The sequence below is a fragment of the Microcaecilia unicolor genome, chromosome 1, assembly GCF_901765095.1.
Source record: "Microcaecilia unicolor chromosome 1, aMicUni1.1, whole genome shotgun sequence".
In the NCBI taxonomy this organism is placed as follows: domain Eukaryota; kingdom Metazoa; phylum Chordata; class Amphibia; order Gymnophiona; family Siphonopidae; genus Microcaecilia; species Microcaecilia unicolor.
This window is the reverse complement of record NC_044031.1, coordinates 424,677,835-424,694,942: the sequence shown is the minus strand read 5'-3', so window position 1 is coordinate 424,694,942 and position 17,108 is coordinate 424,677,835. Positions and strand designations below refer to the sequence as shown.

At 42.3% G+C, this 17,108-nt stretch overlaps 1 protein-coding gene across 1 annotated transcript in view; it reads right to left on the bottom strand.

The window, feature by feature from the left end:
* Positions 1-12,376: 12,376 nt before the first annotated feature.
* The window catches only part of SALL3 (spalt like transcription factor 3), a 59,137-nt gene continuing 54,405 nt past the window's right edge, over positions 12,377-17,108 (bottom strand). The window contains exon 4 of the mRNA XM_030211863.1: positions 12,377-15,303. Within this exon, the coding sequence (XP_030067723.1) occupies positions 14,866-15,303 (438 nt within the window). The 3' untranslated portion in view covers positions 12,377-14,865. The remainder of the gene's footprint in view (positions 15,304-17,108) is intronic.

Below are 17,108 nucleotides of genomic sequence, written 5' to 3'. Positions count from 1 at the left end.
TATATATATTTTCCTCCAAAATCTCATAGTCAAATCCTGTTTTCTGGAGCAAGGGCCCAGAAAGTGCAATGGCAGAGCATTTTGGCAGCCTGCTATATAGATATGAAACATCTATCATCCCCAGATCTGCTTGAGAATCTGAGACCTGGTAGAAAAGACATCAATAACGCATTGTGCTACAAAGCTGTTGAAACTGATTAAAGCATACTCATATTAGACAGGTAAAAGGGGGGCCTCAGCAACTGCACTGTGAAAAAAATTATCTCAATCACTAAATGGGTCAATTGTCTTTCACTGGTCATCTTAAAAAAAAACCCTCATTTTTTACGATGTTGCTTTAAATAATTAAAAAAAACAAAATAAAAAGGCTATTCATAAAATCTTCAATAAATTCAATTCAATCCTAAGACACCAATCGTTGGATCAGAGCAAAAAAGCATGAAAGCACTTATCTGAAAAACCTTTCACAGTGCAGTAGCTGAGTTCCCCTTTTTCCTCTGTAATAAGAGTGTGCTTTAAACAGTTTTGCAGCATGGTGCAGTATTGGTACACACAATAGTGACATTTGGTGCTTTCACTGTAATAGTAGCACTGTTATAAACTGGTAGGAAAGGTCCCCCACACTTGAAGAAACAGATCCACTTCTTTCATAAGTCACATATCAATTCATTTCTAAGAAACTGAGATCTGCACTGTCCAGACTGAGAACTCTGATATACCTAACCGTCGCTGGGAAAACGTGACAAAAGTAGCAGATCCAAAACATTGAGAATGTCCAATTTTTCATGTCATGGGTCCATAAGCAGTCTGAAAAAGTCACATTTGAACGTTATTATTTTTTCATATAGAAGGATGGGGTTTGGGCTGTTGTATTACAAATTGTTTGCTGTAACAGAATTTCTTCAAACCTCATTTTTAGTCACTTTCTCCCAGAGATAGTTACATATGAGTAGGGATCAGGTATTAAAAATAGCCTCAAAGTTTTTAGTCAGGGTTTCAGTCTAGAAAAGAACGTGCATGACTGAGAATGTTAGGTAAATGCCAAGAAAGATTTCACAGGTGAAAGAGTAAGAGCAGAAAATTATAATAATCAGAGTATTGACTGACAGCTCTTTTGAGTAAGGGGAGTATTAACTTTCTTGGCATTTCAAAGTTAGTAGTGGTGGGTCAAAAGCAAATCTCAGCTATGTAACTGTAAAGAGTTTTGCTCATCATCCATGCCATGAAAGTGCTGCTAAACAATTGGAAGGCTTCCACCATCATCCCCAGCTGATAAATGTATTTTGACTGTCTAAGAATGCATGAGCACATAAGAACATAAGTGTTAACATACTGGGACAGACCGAAGGTCCATCAAGCCCAGTATCCTGTTTCCAACAGTGGCCAATCCAGGTCACAAGTACCTGGCAAGAACCTTATGCTGCTTATCCTAGAATATGCAGTGGATTTTCCCAAGTCCATCTTAATAATGGTTTATGGACTTTTTTTTTTAAAGAAAATTGTCCAAACCTTTTTTAAACCCTTATAAGCTAACTGCTTTTACCACATTCTCTGGCAATGAGTTCCAGAGTTTAATTAGCTATTAATCACCCAGCTAAAGGCTGGGTCATTTATAAATAACTGTGGGTCTTTGTGCTTGTAGTCTCTTAACAATACATACTGTAAACATTTCATCCTATCTAAATCATAAAATAACATATAAACATAAAGATTTATGACTCTTATAGTACTGTTAATGTATGGGGATACAGTGCAATGGATTTGTACACTGATATAGTAATATAGAGAAGGAATTCCTAGTGGCTAGGGAAGGCCCATTTAGGCTCTTATTTTAGAAGCATCCCCATGTGTAGATAGCAGCTTTTACCATGTAAATTAGCATTCATAGGTACAAACAGTGGTGTGCTGGAGTCGGCTCGCACCGGGGTTGTTAAATTTTTTGGCATCTTCCGAGCCAGTTGTTGAGGGAGCGCGAGCCGGCTTGCCTCTCCTCTCCCCACCCCGTGAGCTACAGGGTCACAGACTCCCAGCGCCGGCTCACCTGCCCGCCCTCAGCTCTCCAATAGCCCTCCTTTCCTTCCTGCCGCCGCCCTACCTTTAAATATTTTATTTTACCTCGAGTTGCAGTGCTGGCACTGAAAGCAGCAGGCTCAGCTCGCCTCCAGCCTTCCCTTCCCCTTCCCTCTCAGTGTCCTGCCCTCGCAGAAACAGGAAACACATCAGAAGAGGGCAGGACACTGAGAGGGAAGGGAAGGCTGGAGGCAAGCCCGCTGCTTTCAGTACCAGCGCCACGACTCGAGATAAAATAAAATATTTAAAGGCAGGATGGCGACAGGAAGGAAAGGAGGGTGGGCAGGTGAGCTGGGGATTGGAACTGGAACTCGTCTCGAGGGCGAAAAGGGGGGCAGGTGGAGGCTGGGGTGAGTCACTACGCATGAATGGGAGGGAAGGATAGGGGGCAAAGGAGAATCGTTGGCATGGAGGGGAGGGGAGAGAGGAGAAATCGCTGGACATGGATGGTTAGGGGAGGGCAGAGAATTGCTGGACATGGATGGGAGAAGAGGGCAGGGGAGAGAGGAGAATCGCTGGACGTGGATGGGAGGGGAGGATAGGGGCAGAGGAGAATTGCTGGACATGGATGGGAGGGGAGGATAGGGGCAGAGGAGAATTGCTGGACATAGATGTGAGGGGAGGACAGGGGAGAGAGGAGAGTTGCTGGAAATAGATGGATGGAGGGGAGGGCAGGAGAAATGCTGAACCTGGATGGAGGAGAGAGAAGACAGGAAGGAGATGCACATGGATGGAGGGGAGGGGAGAGAGGAGAAATGCTGGACATAGATGGACTGGAGGGAAGGGAAGAGAGGAGAAATGTTGGAGGGGAGAAAAGACAGAGGAAGGAGATGCACACAGATGGAGGGGAAGGCAGAGAGGAGAAATGCTGGACATGGATGGAGGGGAGGGAAGACAGAGGAGGAGATGCACATGGATTTATGGGAGGAGAAATTCTGGGCATGGATGGAGGGGAGGGAAGAGAAAGTGAGATGATCATGGATGGAAGGGAGGAAAGAGGAGAAATGCTGGACATGGATCATGGAGGGGGGAGAGGAAAAAAGCTGGACATGGATGGATGAGAGGGAAGAAAGAGGAAGGAGATGCATATGGATGGAGAGGAGGGGAGGGAAGAAAGAGGAGGAAGATGTCTTGCAAGGCCTCCCTTGTAAGTTTCGGCAGCCATTTAAAAGAAGATACGGCAGGAGGAGGGTTATTGTTGGCAGCGGGCAGAAAGACTGGGACCTTTCATACCCCAAAGAATCCACTAGATCACCAGGGATGCTGCCTTCAGGTATGCACTGGGAGTAGGACCCCTTCGGCTCTGGGGATCAGGGAGGAGGTCTGTAATAGGTAGGTGAGGTGGGGTGGGGTGGGGAAGGGAGGATACTGTAAAAAAAAAAAAAAGTTAAATTCTTAAAAATGCCGCAGTCTTGTCTATAGGGATGTACACAGAGGAAGTATAATAAGGGAATAACTTTTCATAGGTAGTGCAGTAATTTGTTATAAATCGTGATCAGTGTGTCATTTGGAGGGGCTGGTTTTAGGGACACCTAACCCTGTTATTGGTGCAGAGATTTTTCTTTCTCTTGGTAAATGGCTTCTAAAACAGACATTATGTTATAGGAATCAGGTGCTCAGAGTTTCTATCTATTTATTTACTTACTTATTTATGGCATTTTATCCCATATGAATTAGATTGGAGCCTTGGAGCATTAAAAAAAAATGTTTCCCCAGAGAGAGTAATGCATTACTCCCCCCCCCCCCCCCAGGCTCTCTCCCCAGGTATAGCCAGCTCTGCAATTTGGAAGGGGGAAGGGCAGAGGGGGGGGGGGGGGCGCAGAGGTGGACTGGGAAGAAAGCCTGTTGTTAAAAATTTACCAGCACACCACTGAGTACAAGCCAATTTGCTCACCACATATAAATTGCCAGGTGCCATGGTAAGGCAGGGAGAGGGAGTGTTTTGGGCAGGCTTAACATATCAATGTAGATTGCCCTTTCACAAGAGGAATCCACGGTGGTCCAACCCCCCCAACCCCTCCTAGTTGGTGACATTTACACCTGCTTTGAGGCATGAATAAGTGCTTGCTGTAAGGGGAAGGTGTCGTTGCTGAGGTCTGGCCCTCCCATCACTCCCCTATGGCATCAGATCCTCCTCCTATTCCTCTCTGAAGCATCTGACCTCATTCACCCTGCACCCTTCAAAGCATCCAATCACTATACTCCCACAAAGCATCCTATGCCCCCTAGATGCTCCCTAAGCAATAATTTTGTGGTACTACTGCTAAGGATCAGGCTGCCAAATAATATCCCTTATTTAGCAGCCTGATCCTTAGTGGTTGTGGCAGCCATTTTGAATCCACAACCTAAGAGCAAGAGCAGCTCGGGATTGCTCCTGCTCCCACTATAACACCAAGAACTCCCAGTGATAGTAAAGGTGAGATTTGGAGGGGGAGGGATCTAATGAGGGGGTCCTTATGGGAGATTCCTTGTTGCTGGTCTTATTTCCAGGGCAGGGGTGCACCTGGGATGATAGAATGTTTTGATGAAGAAAGAGATCAGATGGCTAGAAATGTAAGGAGGGGTGGCAAAATTTTCTTCAGGAATATTAGTGAAAGGAGAATGACTAAAAAGGGAATTGTGAGACTAAAAGATACTGCGAACCGCTATGTGGATAATGATGAAGAAAAAGCAAATTTGCTAAATAGATACTTCTGTTCTGTTTTCGCAGAAGAAAATCCTGGAGAAGGACCGCGATGGACTGCAAAAAGTACAAATGAGATTGAAGTGGATAGAGCACCGTTCACGGAAGAGAAGTGTGTATGAACAACTTGAAAAGCTAAAGGTGGACAAAGCCATGGGACCGGATGGGATCCACCCTAGGATATTGAGGGAGCTCAGAGCGGTTCTGGCGGGTCCTCTTAAAGATTTGTTTAATAAATCCTTGGAGATGGGAGAGGTTCCGAGGGATTGGAGAACGGCGGATGTGGTCCCTCTTCACAAAAGTGGTGATAGGAAAGAAGCTGGAAACTACAGGCCGGTAAGCCTCACTTCAGTTATTGGAAAAGTAATGGAAGCGATGCTGAAGGAAAGGATAGTGAATTTCCTGGAAGCCAATAAGTTGCAAGATCCGAGACAACATGGTTTTACCAAAGGGAAATCGTGCCAAACGAACCTCATTGAATTCTTTGATTGGGTGACAGGAGAATTGAATCAGGGACGAGCTATGGACGTAATCTACTTAGATTTCAGCAAAGCTTTTGACACGGTTCCCCTCAGGAGGCTCTTAAATAAACTGGATGGGCTGAAGATAGGACCCGAAGTGGTGAACTGGATTAGGAACTGGTTGACAGACAGATGCCAGAGGGTGGTGGTGAATGGAATTCGCTCGGAGCGAAAGGTGAGTAGTGGAGTGCCTCAGGGATCGGTGCTGGGGCCGATTCTATTCAATATATTTGTGAGTGACATTGCCAAAGAGTTAGAAGGTAAAGTTTGCCTATTTGCGGATGATACTAAGATCTGTAACAGAGTGGACACCCCGGAGGGAGTGGAAAACATGAAAAAGGACCTACGGAAGCTAGAAGAATGGTCTAAGGTTTGGCAATTAAAATTCAATGCGAAGAAATGCAAAATGATGCACTTAGGGAGTAGAAATCCACGGGAGACGTACGTATGTGTTAGGCGGGGAGAGTCTGATAGGTACGGATGGGGAGAGGGATCTTGGGGTGACAGTATCTGAGGATTTGAAGGCGACGAAACAGTGTGACAAGGCGGTGGCCCTAGCTAGAAGGTTGTTAGGCTGTATAGAGAGAGGTGTGACCAGCAGAAGAAAGGGGGTGTTGATGCCCCTGTATAAGTCGTTGGTGAGGCCCCACCTGGAGTATTGTGTTCAGTTATGGAGGCTGTATCTTGTTAAGGATGTAAAAAAATTGAAGCGGTGCAAAGAAAAGCTACGAGAATGGTATGGGATTTGCGTTACAAGACGTATGAGGAGAGACTTGCGGACCTGAACATGTATACTCTGGAGGAAAGGAGAAACAGGGGTGATATGATACAGATGTTCAAATATTTGAAAGGTATTAATCTGCAAATGAACCTATTCCGGAGATGCAAAGGCAGTAGAACGAGAGGACATGAAATGAGATTGAAGGGGGGCAGACTCAAGAAAAATGTCAGGAAGTATTTTTTCACGGAGAGAGTAGTGGATGCTTGGAATGCCCTCCCGCGGGAGGTGGTGGAAATGAAAACGGTAACGGAATTCAAACATGCGTGGGATAAATATAAAGGAATCCTGCTCAGAAGGAATGGATCCTAAGGAGCTTAGACGAGATTGGGTGGCAAAACCGGTGGCGGGAGACGGAGATGGTGCTGGGCAGACTTATACGGTCTGTGCCAGAGCCGATGGTGGGAGGCGGGACTGGTGGTTTGGAGGCGGGGATAGTGCTGGGCAGACTTATACGGTCTGTGCCAGAACCGGTGGTGGGAGGCGGGGCTGGTGGTTGGGAGGCGGGGATAGTGCTGGGCAGACTTATACGGTCTGTGCCCGGAAAAGGACAGGTACAAATCAAGGTAAGGTATACACAAAAAGTAGCACATGTGAGTTTATCTTGTTGGGCAGACTGGATGGACCGTGCAGGTCTTTTTCTGCCGTCATCTACTATGTTACTATGATTTGAGGGTGTTAGGTAGGAGGGTTCAGATGCTTGGGGTGATTCTGATATTATAGGGGGGATTATGAGGTTCTGATGTTATGGGAAGAAGGGAGAAATGTATTGCAGGAGTGTTGATTTTAACAATAAACTGATGCCATTCATATGTGGGGAGGTGCTACGTATGTTTTCCCCATGTGACGTTTTTTAAATTGCTGCTCCTACTGGCTGTGGGAAGCCATACAAGTGCAGTCCTGAACCTATTTTACAAGAGGCTCTATATTTGGCTGAGACTCTTGTAAAACAATGTGGGAATTCTCCATGTCTTGGATGTGGGAATTTCCCTCTCCATGTTCTTTCTCAACTAGGATTCTATGGGTTCAGATGTGACTTCTCCTCCATGTGACCCCGGGTGATACCTACATAAATTGTAAACTTTTTGATTAGGATCTTATGGTTCCTGCACACTAGTGTAAGCTGTATGGCAGCTTGAGCAATATTTGAAAAACCAGACTAATATTCTCACTCATTATTATTATAAGAGAGTGTGCTTTGCTCCGTCTGTCCACAGGTCTCAGCTGTTTATTCATTTATTTATTTTGACATACCCCATATTATCCTGAACATATTTGAGTTCAATGTGGCTTGCAATAAATAAAACAACAGGCAAAATTTACAATACCATAAACAAAATATCAAGTAAGAGCAGAGTAGCACAAATAAGAACTAAATAATAAACCACTGATGGCCAGTTACAATCTAACACATTCCACCAATGGGTAGAAACCTCTCAATGAGGAAAGTTTTTAGTCTTTTGCGAAATCCCAAGTAATCAGGCTGACCCTTAATCCCCGTTGGCAGTGAGTTCCACCACTTAGCACCTTGGTATCTAAGGTCTGCGAGGTGAACCGATTTATAGCGTACTCACTTGCAATCTGGAAGATGACGTCTAAGGTAGTTCCTAGAACCAGAGGCTATATTGCGTAGGGGAATAGTTATTAAGGGCTGCATGCAATCAAGTGTCATGCCATATAATATTTGAAAGACAAATACATAATTTAAAAATAATCCTGGCTTTAATGGGCAGACAGTGCAGCTTGCATAATAATGTAGTAGCTCTATCAAACCTTGATACCTTGAGGACAAGCCTAGTTGCTGTGTTTTGGGCCACTTACAGCCATTTTAGGATATCATCCTTACATCCAGCATAGATGGAATTGCAGTAATTGAATTGAGTTAAAACCAAGGATTGAACTAGCAGTCCAAAGATGTCAGGCGAGAAATATGATTGATTCTTCTTAGCTTCCAAAGAGACCTGAAGGATTTTTTCACTACTGAGGAAACCTGAGGCTCGAATGTGAGGTGACTGTCAATTAATACACCCAGTACCCTAAGCGTAGTGTCTAGGGGGTATGACATGTTGTCAAAGGTAAAATTATTATATACGATATGGTCCAAGGGGTTGGTTACCACAAGAAATTTAGTCTTCTCTCTATTTAACTTAAATTTAAATTCAGAAGCCCAGGATTCCAACAAAGTCAAGACCAAGCCTAATCTTAAGGGACAATTTCTGGAAGATCAGTCTTGAAAGGGATACAGTTACAGGGCACATATAAAACCTGTCTATGTAGAATATGAACCATTATACAGACTTGTCCAAAATGTGCTTTTTGCACATTTTTCTTGGAACTGCTTTTTCAACAGTTGATTTTAATGAATGCACTTTTATGTTTGAGTGTGCTTCTCTTCCAGTGTCTTGTGTGGAGCATAGAACAATTATTATTCTCCGACTAGCTTCCTTGGTGTTTGACCCATGTATTTCAAGTGCCCGATTTAAATCTCAAATCTTGCTTATTGGTCTGAAACGGACAGGCATGACGGCATCATTCTCATTCCTAGAATGCATGTGTCACTCAATGTGTTGTGTTTGTACTCAGAAAAGAGAGAGTGTAACCAACTGTTAAGAAAATGGTAATATATCTATATGTGACCCGCTGAGCGAAAAGGTACCAAAAGTGGGGTATATAACTTATTTAGACCATAAGATCGAGGGTTATCATTTGAATAATTCTGCAAAATTTTAGCCTGAGGTAAAAGCTAATTATGTCTTTAAAAAATGAGAAATATTTATCAGTGAAAAAAAAAGTAATTAACCCCAGAAATCTCACACCCCACTTTAGGTATCTGCAGAACATGAAAAACATCAAAGTTGTGAAAAAAAATTGCATAGTCTCATCCTACTGACCATATAGTACACAAAACTTTCAAAAATGAAAGTTGCCCCTCCAAACTTTTATAACCTTTATCTCTGTTATTTGTAATTGTACCTTTTTGCTCAGCGGGTCATAGATACAGTGGTGGAAATAAGTATTTGATCCCTTGCTGATTTTGTAAGTTTGCCCACTGACAAAGACATGAGCAGCCCATAATTGAAGGGTAGGTTATTGGTAACAGTGAGAGATAGCACATCACAAATTAAATCCGGAAAATCACATTGTGGAAAGTATATGAATTTATTTGCATTCTGCAGAGGGAAATAAGTATTTGATCCCCCACCAACCAGTAAGAGATCTGGCCCCTACAGACCAGGTAGATGCTCCAAATCAACTCGTTACCTGCATGACAGACAGCTGTCGGCAATGGTCACCTGTATGAAAGACACCTGTCCACAGACTCAGTGAATCAGTCAGACTCTAACCTCTACAAAATGGCCAAGAGCAAGGAGCTGTCTAAGGATGTCAGGGACAAGATCATACACCTGCACAAGGCTGGAATGGGCTACAAAACCATCAGTAAGACGCTGGGCGAGAAGGAGACAACTGTTGGTGCCATAGTAAGAAAATGGAAGAAGTACAAAATGACTGTCAATCGACAAAGATCTGGGGCTCCACGCAAAATCTCACCTCGTGGGGTATCCTTGATCATGAGGAAGGTTAGAAATCAGCCTACAACTACAAGGGGGGAACTTGTCAATGATCTCAAGTCAGCTGGGACCACTGTCACCACGAAAACCATTGGTAACACATTACGACATAACGGATTGCAATCCTGCAGTGCCCGCAAGGTCCCCCTGCTCCGGAAGGCACATGTGACGGCCCGTCTGAAGTTTGCCAGTGAACACCTGGATGATGCCGAGAGTGATTGGGAGAAGGTGCTGTGGTCAGATGAGACAAAAATTGAGCTCTTTGGCATGAACTCAACTCGCCGTGTTTGGAGGAAGAGAAATGCTGCCTATGACCCAAAGAACACCGTCCCCACTGTCAAGCATGGAGGTGGAAATGTTATGTTTTGGGGGTGTTTCTCTGCTAAGGGCACAGGACTACTTCACCGCATCAATGGGAGAATGGATGGGGCCATGTACCGTACAATTCTGAGTGATAACCTCCTTCCCTCCGCCAGGGCCTTAAAAATGGGTCGTGGCTGGGTCTTCCAGCACGACAATGACCCAAAACGTACAGCCAAGGCAACAAAGGAGTGGCTCAGGAAGAAGCACATTAGGGTCATGGAGTGGCCTAGCCAGTCACCAGACCTTAATCCCATTGAAAACTTATGGAGGGAGCTGAAGCTGCGAGTTGCCAAGCGACAGCCCAGAACTCTTAATGATTTAGAGATGATCTGCAAAGAGGAGTGGACCAAAATTCCTCCTGACATGTGTGCAAACCTCATCATCAACTACAGAAGACGTCTGACCGCTGTGCTTGCCAACAAGGGTTTTGCCACCAAGTATTAGGTCTTGTTTGCCAGAGGGATTAAATACTTATTTCCCTCTGCAGAATGCAAATAAATTCATATACTTTCCACAATGTGATTTTCCGGATTTAATTTGTGATGTGCTATCTCTCACTGTTACCAATAACCTACCCTTCAATTATGGGCTGCTCATGTCTTTGTCAGTGGGCAAACTTACAAAATCAGCAAGGGATCAAATACTTATTTCCACCACTGTAGATAGATAGATAGATAGATATGACTGCCTGAGCAAAAAGGTACCAAAAGTGGGTTTACAAATAACAGAGATAAAGGTTATAAAAGTTTGGAGCGGCAGCTTTCATTTTTGAAAGTTGTGTGTGTGTGTGTGTGTGTAGGTGTTCTGAAGTTTAAACAGACCAACAAACCATAAAAGAGGTATTTCAGCACCACTGAACTCTGCTCTGGGCATTCATTGTTCTGGACCACAAGTTAGGCCCTTGCCAGAGCCCCAGGCATTTTGAATACCCTTCGTGTTACTAAACACTGTGGTCAGTATTGATTTGAAATGTCGACCACAGTGCTTACATTTATAGCTCGATGTTTGGCAGTGGGCCATACCCAGATACTGCTATTTAATATCAGGTCTAAGGAGGCAACCAGAAGTTCTCTGAGCACCACCAATATTCAGCGCTGAGGATAGTGCTGAGGTGGTCAGACATGATTTTCAATGGGATGATCTAGATAATGTTGTTGAATGTCACTGCCTGGGCCTGTTCAGTGCTAGTTATTTGGGGAGCAGGTGCTGCTACCCCTATAGCTAGGTTTGAACATTGGGCCTCTGTTTAATAGGGGGTACTGCACAGCTCCACATTGTCCTTTAACCTCACACAAACTGTCAGCATGCCTAATGCCTCAGTTCTGGCATTTATGAAAACATACAAATCTTTTGATCAGGTGTAAATCAGCGTGCATTGAGTTGTACTTTCATTACAAATGTAAACTGCATATTGTTTTTCATAGCTTCCATTCATAAAGTCAAGCATCTAATGATTTTCAATTTTTTAATTTTTAATTTTTGTTATAATCTTTGATGCAGCAATATTGCATGCTAGTGTTTTAAAAAGGAAAAATGCATAACTTTAAAATGTTATTTCCTTTGTATATTATGTACCTTTTGAGAAACATAATTTACAGGGTACACAGGTTTAAATAGTTAGGCTGATGTTGATGCTTTAAGAATAAAGTTTATTGAAGAAAAAAATCTGCAAAACAGTTGGGTAGAGATAATTCAAGGATATGGTTAAATCTGGTTTTGCTGAAAGGAGTCCTTTCCTCAATTGCAATTGTTAAATTTCAAATGCTACAATTTCCACCTGACTACCTACTTATATTTTATTTTTATCATGATCTTCCTGCTGGGCTTGGCAAAGTTACGAGTTGTTGTCTACTCCGAAGGTTGAATTTTCAATAATCTTGTGTCTGCCCCGACTGATGAGTGGCTCCCAGGAAACACTAGACACTGATTTTTTGCAAACTCCGTCACACAATTCAGTCTGATAAACAACTGAACAATGTTTTAGAGACCACAAGATGAAAATTCCCTTTTATTTAGATAATTGAGAGCCAAGCGAAGATCTGCAATGTAATATTGGTAAAACTGCAAAATATTTCTCTGTGCCTACTTTTATCAGACTTTCCATTATTTGCAGACCCATCTTCTTTGATGGCTCTTCTCTGTTTTAAATGTGGGCTTTGATAGCTTAGCTGCCTAATCATACTTTCATCCTTTTTAAAACATAAGGCTTATTTAAATAGCTTTCGGTTGTAAAGTATAATAACCCACATGCAGACGTTCAAATGTGCAGAAGAGCAGTTATTTTGACAGCAATGCACCATAAAAGACCCTTAAGGTCAGACAATACTTTCTTAGAACAATCAAGGAACGCACTTCAGAAATGATATTACATCCTGCATTTTATTCAATTCCATGTGACAAAAATAGTAACCTAGACTAAGACATCCATTTCAATCAGTAGATGTGTCAAGCCAACAAGATTTAATAATAAAAAATATTGGATTCTAGGTAACAATTCCCAGCTGGTTCAGGGTGGTTCCTAGCCCTACATGGTATCACAGTATAAAAATAGTGTCTCTCTTCACCATGCAGAGAGGAATGACCTAACCCCGAATACAAAGTGGGCTCAATCTTACTGCACCTTTATCAACCATCTTATTTACAGCAGTTTTACATCATTTTGTATCTGTTTTTAAAGTTATACACATCCTTTAGGGAGAAAGAGAACACTACATGGTACTAAATACTAACAAAAAACAACAAAAAAAAGAATTCACACTAACAATGTCACAGATAAATAAAAACATTCAACTGCTGCAATACAGCAACATTAAGCCACCTTGGCTTTGTTTTTTGACTGATACTTCAAGCATTTCCACCTCCTTCGCTTCCTGTCATATTACTAAACAGGAGTGCTATGTTTCTGCCAATGTAGAAAACAGAGCGGTACACTTGGTTAGTTGCATTACATATAAACAGGTCATGCACATTTCGTACAATTTTCTGTTGTATTATGTGATGGCAGATACAGGCCCGTCTTCTAACATTAACTGGGTTTTGCGGACCAGGACAGAGCATTCCTGTTTGTACCATTTTCTTTTGACCAACCCTCACTGAGTCTTTCTTGTGGGGTGTAAAAAGCTCCTTGTGCTGTTGCCCTTGAACAAATGTCATTGCTTGGAAGTTCACCGTGAAAACTCCCCTCCACGTTTGCAATGCACAAGAATGAGGTAGTACACAAATTTTTGCTGTGCAAGCTTCCATCGAGCCCCAGCCTCCTCGCTCAGAGAGAAAACAGCTCCTTTCTTTCTTTACGGAATGCAACTCTTCCATGGTACATGTCACAATGTTTTATTAGAATGGCTAGAGGACATTGTGCTTTTCGGTAATCTGAGAACAGACACAGCAAGAATCAGAAACCTATTCGTAATGCTTGAAAGTTATGACTGACCTCTTTATTGTTTGTTCTCAGTGAGGCTGTGCATAGTGCTATAAGCAGTCGGCATCTTGTGTACAATTATGTGTGTGTGTGTTTCGGTGGAAATGGATATGTGTGCAAAAGAGCTAGAAAAGCCAGCGAAACAAAGCATATGTACACAATGTTTACTTTTGTACTTGCTAGGCTTGCATTGAAATGACAATCCAGAATTTGCTTGTCAAGGCTGTGCTATGGTGACCAACAGCTTGAACTGGAACTTTCTGGAAAAGTTACACCAAATTCTTAGTCCTCTAGAAGAGGCAAACCCTAAGTTTCCTTGGGCCCTGCTGGTTCTTGGTGGCATTTCTGAGTTAGTAGCCTAGAACCCTCAGACACTGACTTTAAGACAAAACAGGAAACTGTAACAGTGTTTTTTTTTTTCATTTGCCTTTAAACCCAAAGAACTATTTATAAAATACTTTACATCTTTGTTCATTTTCAAATTATAGACAAACCTCCCTAATATAAAATACTAAAAGTGCAATAATATAAATTAAGAGTTTGCAAACCACATTATACAAACATTACCCTTTATTGTACAGTCTTGATAACATGACGTATTTACCCACAACGGTTTATAATGTTGTGAATAATTCATAGTGATAAGGTTTGTCTGTAACTTGTTTTCCAATCATTGAGCTACAGTCCACACCACATGGGGTTTTTTTTTGTCATTTAATAGAACAACTGTCCACATAGCAGCTACGAATATATTTAAATAAAAAAAGGGTTGTTACTGACAGGTACTTGCACATGAAAAGCATGCTATCTTTCCCAATAAAACTTCACAATTCGGCCTGCTTGAAAGAAACTCCACTTAATCATAGGGAAACAAAACTCGTTAAGAAAAGATCACATAGCCAGATGTAGTTTGCAGTACAAAAAGCTTCATTTAAGGTTGGGGCTAGTATATTGTCTGTTACCCGCATAATCTTAACATTATAAATACTACAGACAAAGGATACTGTAATAAGACACAGCATTGGGGGTACTAAATCACTTATGGAATATTAAGATTCCTAAAAAGAGAGTTCAAATTTCTAATTTGAACAGAACCAGCAAATAAGTTTTGACACGAATGTCGGAGTGAAGCCCCTTGTTTTCCGCAGACAGTTCTGTAGGACACAAGTGTGGACGTGGTGTATTCTCTTTTATTTCCCATTATACAGTTGGTATTCATTCATTTATACCAAAAATCTTTCAAAGTTCTTGGTAAGAGTCAGTTTAACTGCTGAAAGACGTACCATGCAGATCGTGTACGACATCTCTCCAATAGCCCCATAGTTATGAATTTCTGCCTTGGACGCAGGAAAGCTAGGCATTTGGATCAGAAGACTCTTGCTAAATTTGAAAAGAATTGTACAGGAAACAGAACACGACGTTGTATTGAGGAGTGGCCTGCCAGTTTGCGAATCTAAATGCAATTAGTTTATACCAATCTCATTGTCTTCAATGAACCTTGTGAACGGTCGATTGGTGCTAGATTCTGAACTTACTTTGTCCAAACCAACAATGGGTGGGCTGCTGCCAGTGCGAGCTCGGTCCATTCGGTCCATTCCACTTGAAATGTTACTTAAGGGTGGAATTGCTCCTCCGCCTAAACTGACTGGGAGCTGGGGAATGCCTCCATTCTGTATAACAGAAATCTCGTTGTTTTTCATAGCAAGTCCATTAGTGATAGCAGCGGCATACTGGTTCCAAAAATTTGGGTCAACGTTCATTGCTCGAGCTGCCAAATCCTTTTGGAACATCTCAGAAAACTTCAATGCGTCACCTCCTAACAGTGCCATGGGATTTTCCACCGAAAGGCGCCGACCGCGTCTTGCAGGGGCGTTATTCCACATATGAGTCCCCATGTGAACCTGCATAAAAATAGCAGAGAAGAAACATCCAAAATAAGTATTCTGAGGTAGGCTGCCCACCAGTGAGGTCCTCGAGAAGAAGTGGAAAGAAAAACAGTTAATTTCAATTCAACTCTTTAAAATAAGATGTATTTTCATCAAGAAAGCCATGACCAAAATCCTGTGTTTTTCAAGAATTATAAAAATGTTAATACATGATTTAGAAACTGGCCTAAATATTTATTTGGATGGATACAGAGTCTCTGCATCCTGATCCTGGAACTTGCACATATGATTTTTATCCATGTTGACCTTCTCTAATTTGAAGCTTTTCTTTTGATTTTCCCTGATTGTGACCCAGAAAACCTCATTTATCAAGCTGTAGCTGTATAGCAAGAGGTATTCTAACTTTGATTCTCATTTGTAGTATTTTGTCCAAACCCTAATAAATATCAATATTTAAAATATTTTATTTACAAATATTTATAACACCTTTTTTATAACACCACCTCCCACTGGTGTAGACATAAATCACATGACCAAACATAACAAGTTAATTCTCTACAGTAATCTACTACCTTCTCAATAATTCACATTGCAGGTAACAGCTGATTTCAAGATCTGGAGCTTATTTTTCCTGCATTTATAAAATATTATAATAAAAGAAACAAACTACCACAGATTTTTTTCCTGGAAGAGAAATGTAACCTCTAGAGGCAATAATGTCCTCAATGTAATATATTCCTAAACAGGATCAGCATTGGGGGGGGGGGGGGGGGGGGGGGGGGGAGGGGGGAGAAGCAAACATGGTCAGCATTGGTGGGGGGGGGGGGGGGAGAAGCAAACAGGGCAGCTGCCTTGGGCCCCACAGCTCCAGGGGACCTCGCGGTCCAGGCATCTCTTCCCCTTCTCCCCACCACAGTCTGTCTCCTCCTCCCTTCCCGATCTTCTTTAAAAATGTATTTCCCTTCTCAGAGAAGCCCCAGCGCGGCAGCCATTCTCACAAGCTGCTTCTGACTGTCCCGAAGCTTTCCCTCTCTGCCGCGATCCGCTCCCTCTGACACAATTTCCTATTTCCACCTGGATGGATTGCGGCAGAGAGGGAAAGCTTCAGGACAGTCGGAGGCAGCTTGTGAGAGTGGCTGTCACATGCCAGGGCTCCTCTGAGAAGGGAAATAATTTTAAAGAAGATTACAAGGTAAGGGGAAGAAAGGGAGATGGAGAAGAGATGCCTGGACCACGTAGTAGCAATGCAGGTGGGGAGATCAGAGGGAGTGGGGGGATCAGGGGCCCCCTCCTTAGTTTCTGTCTAAAATCAGCCCTTATTCTAAATCTGTTACTATTCCCTCCTTCAGAGCTCACATTCTCCACCGCTAGCAGCATGTGTGTCCATAAAATTAACAGATGATGTCTAATAACAAAAAAAATCCATGCATGTGTTACAGGGCTTATACATTTTCAAGATGTCATTAGGTTAAAATGTGCATCTCCTCTGTGAGTCTTAGACCAGGAGTCAAAAGGGATGTACATTCATTTGAAGCAACATAGGAAATGTCAACAACATTTCCCATGTAGTTTCATATCGTTTTGTAACCCCAAATGACAGGAATAAAACCAAAATATTGCTCTTTTCTCTTACACTGTCAATAGTGGACACCCACTGCACAACAGTGTGCCCTGCTGTGCCACAGAGCTATTATTTACCAATAGAGTCCACAACTCAAGAACAGCACGCAGTCCTGCACAAAGAACACAATATTAATGACATTGACCCTGAAATGAAAAATAAATAACAGAGACGACAGGGGAAACTAAACAAAATAATT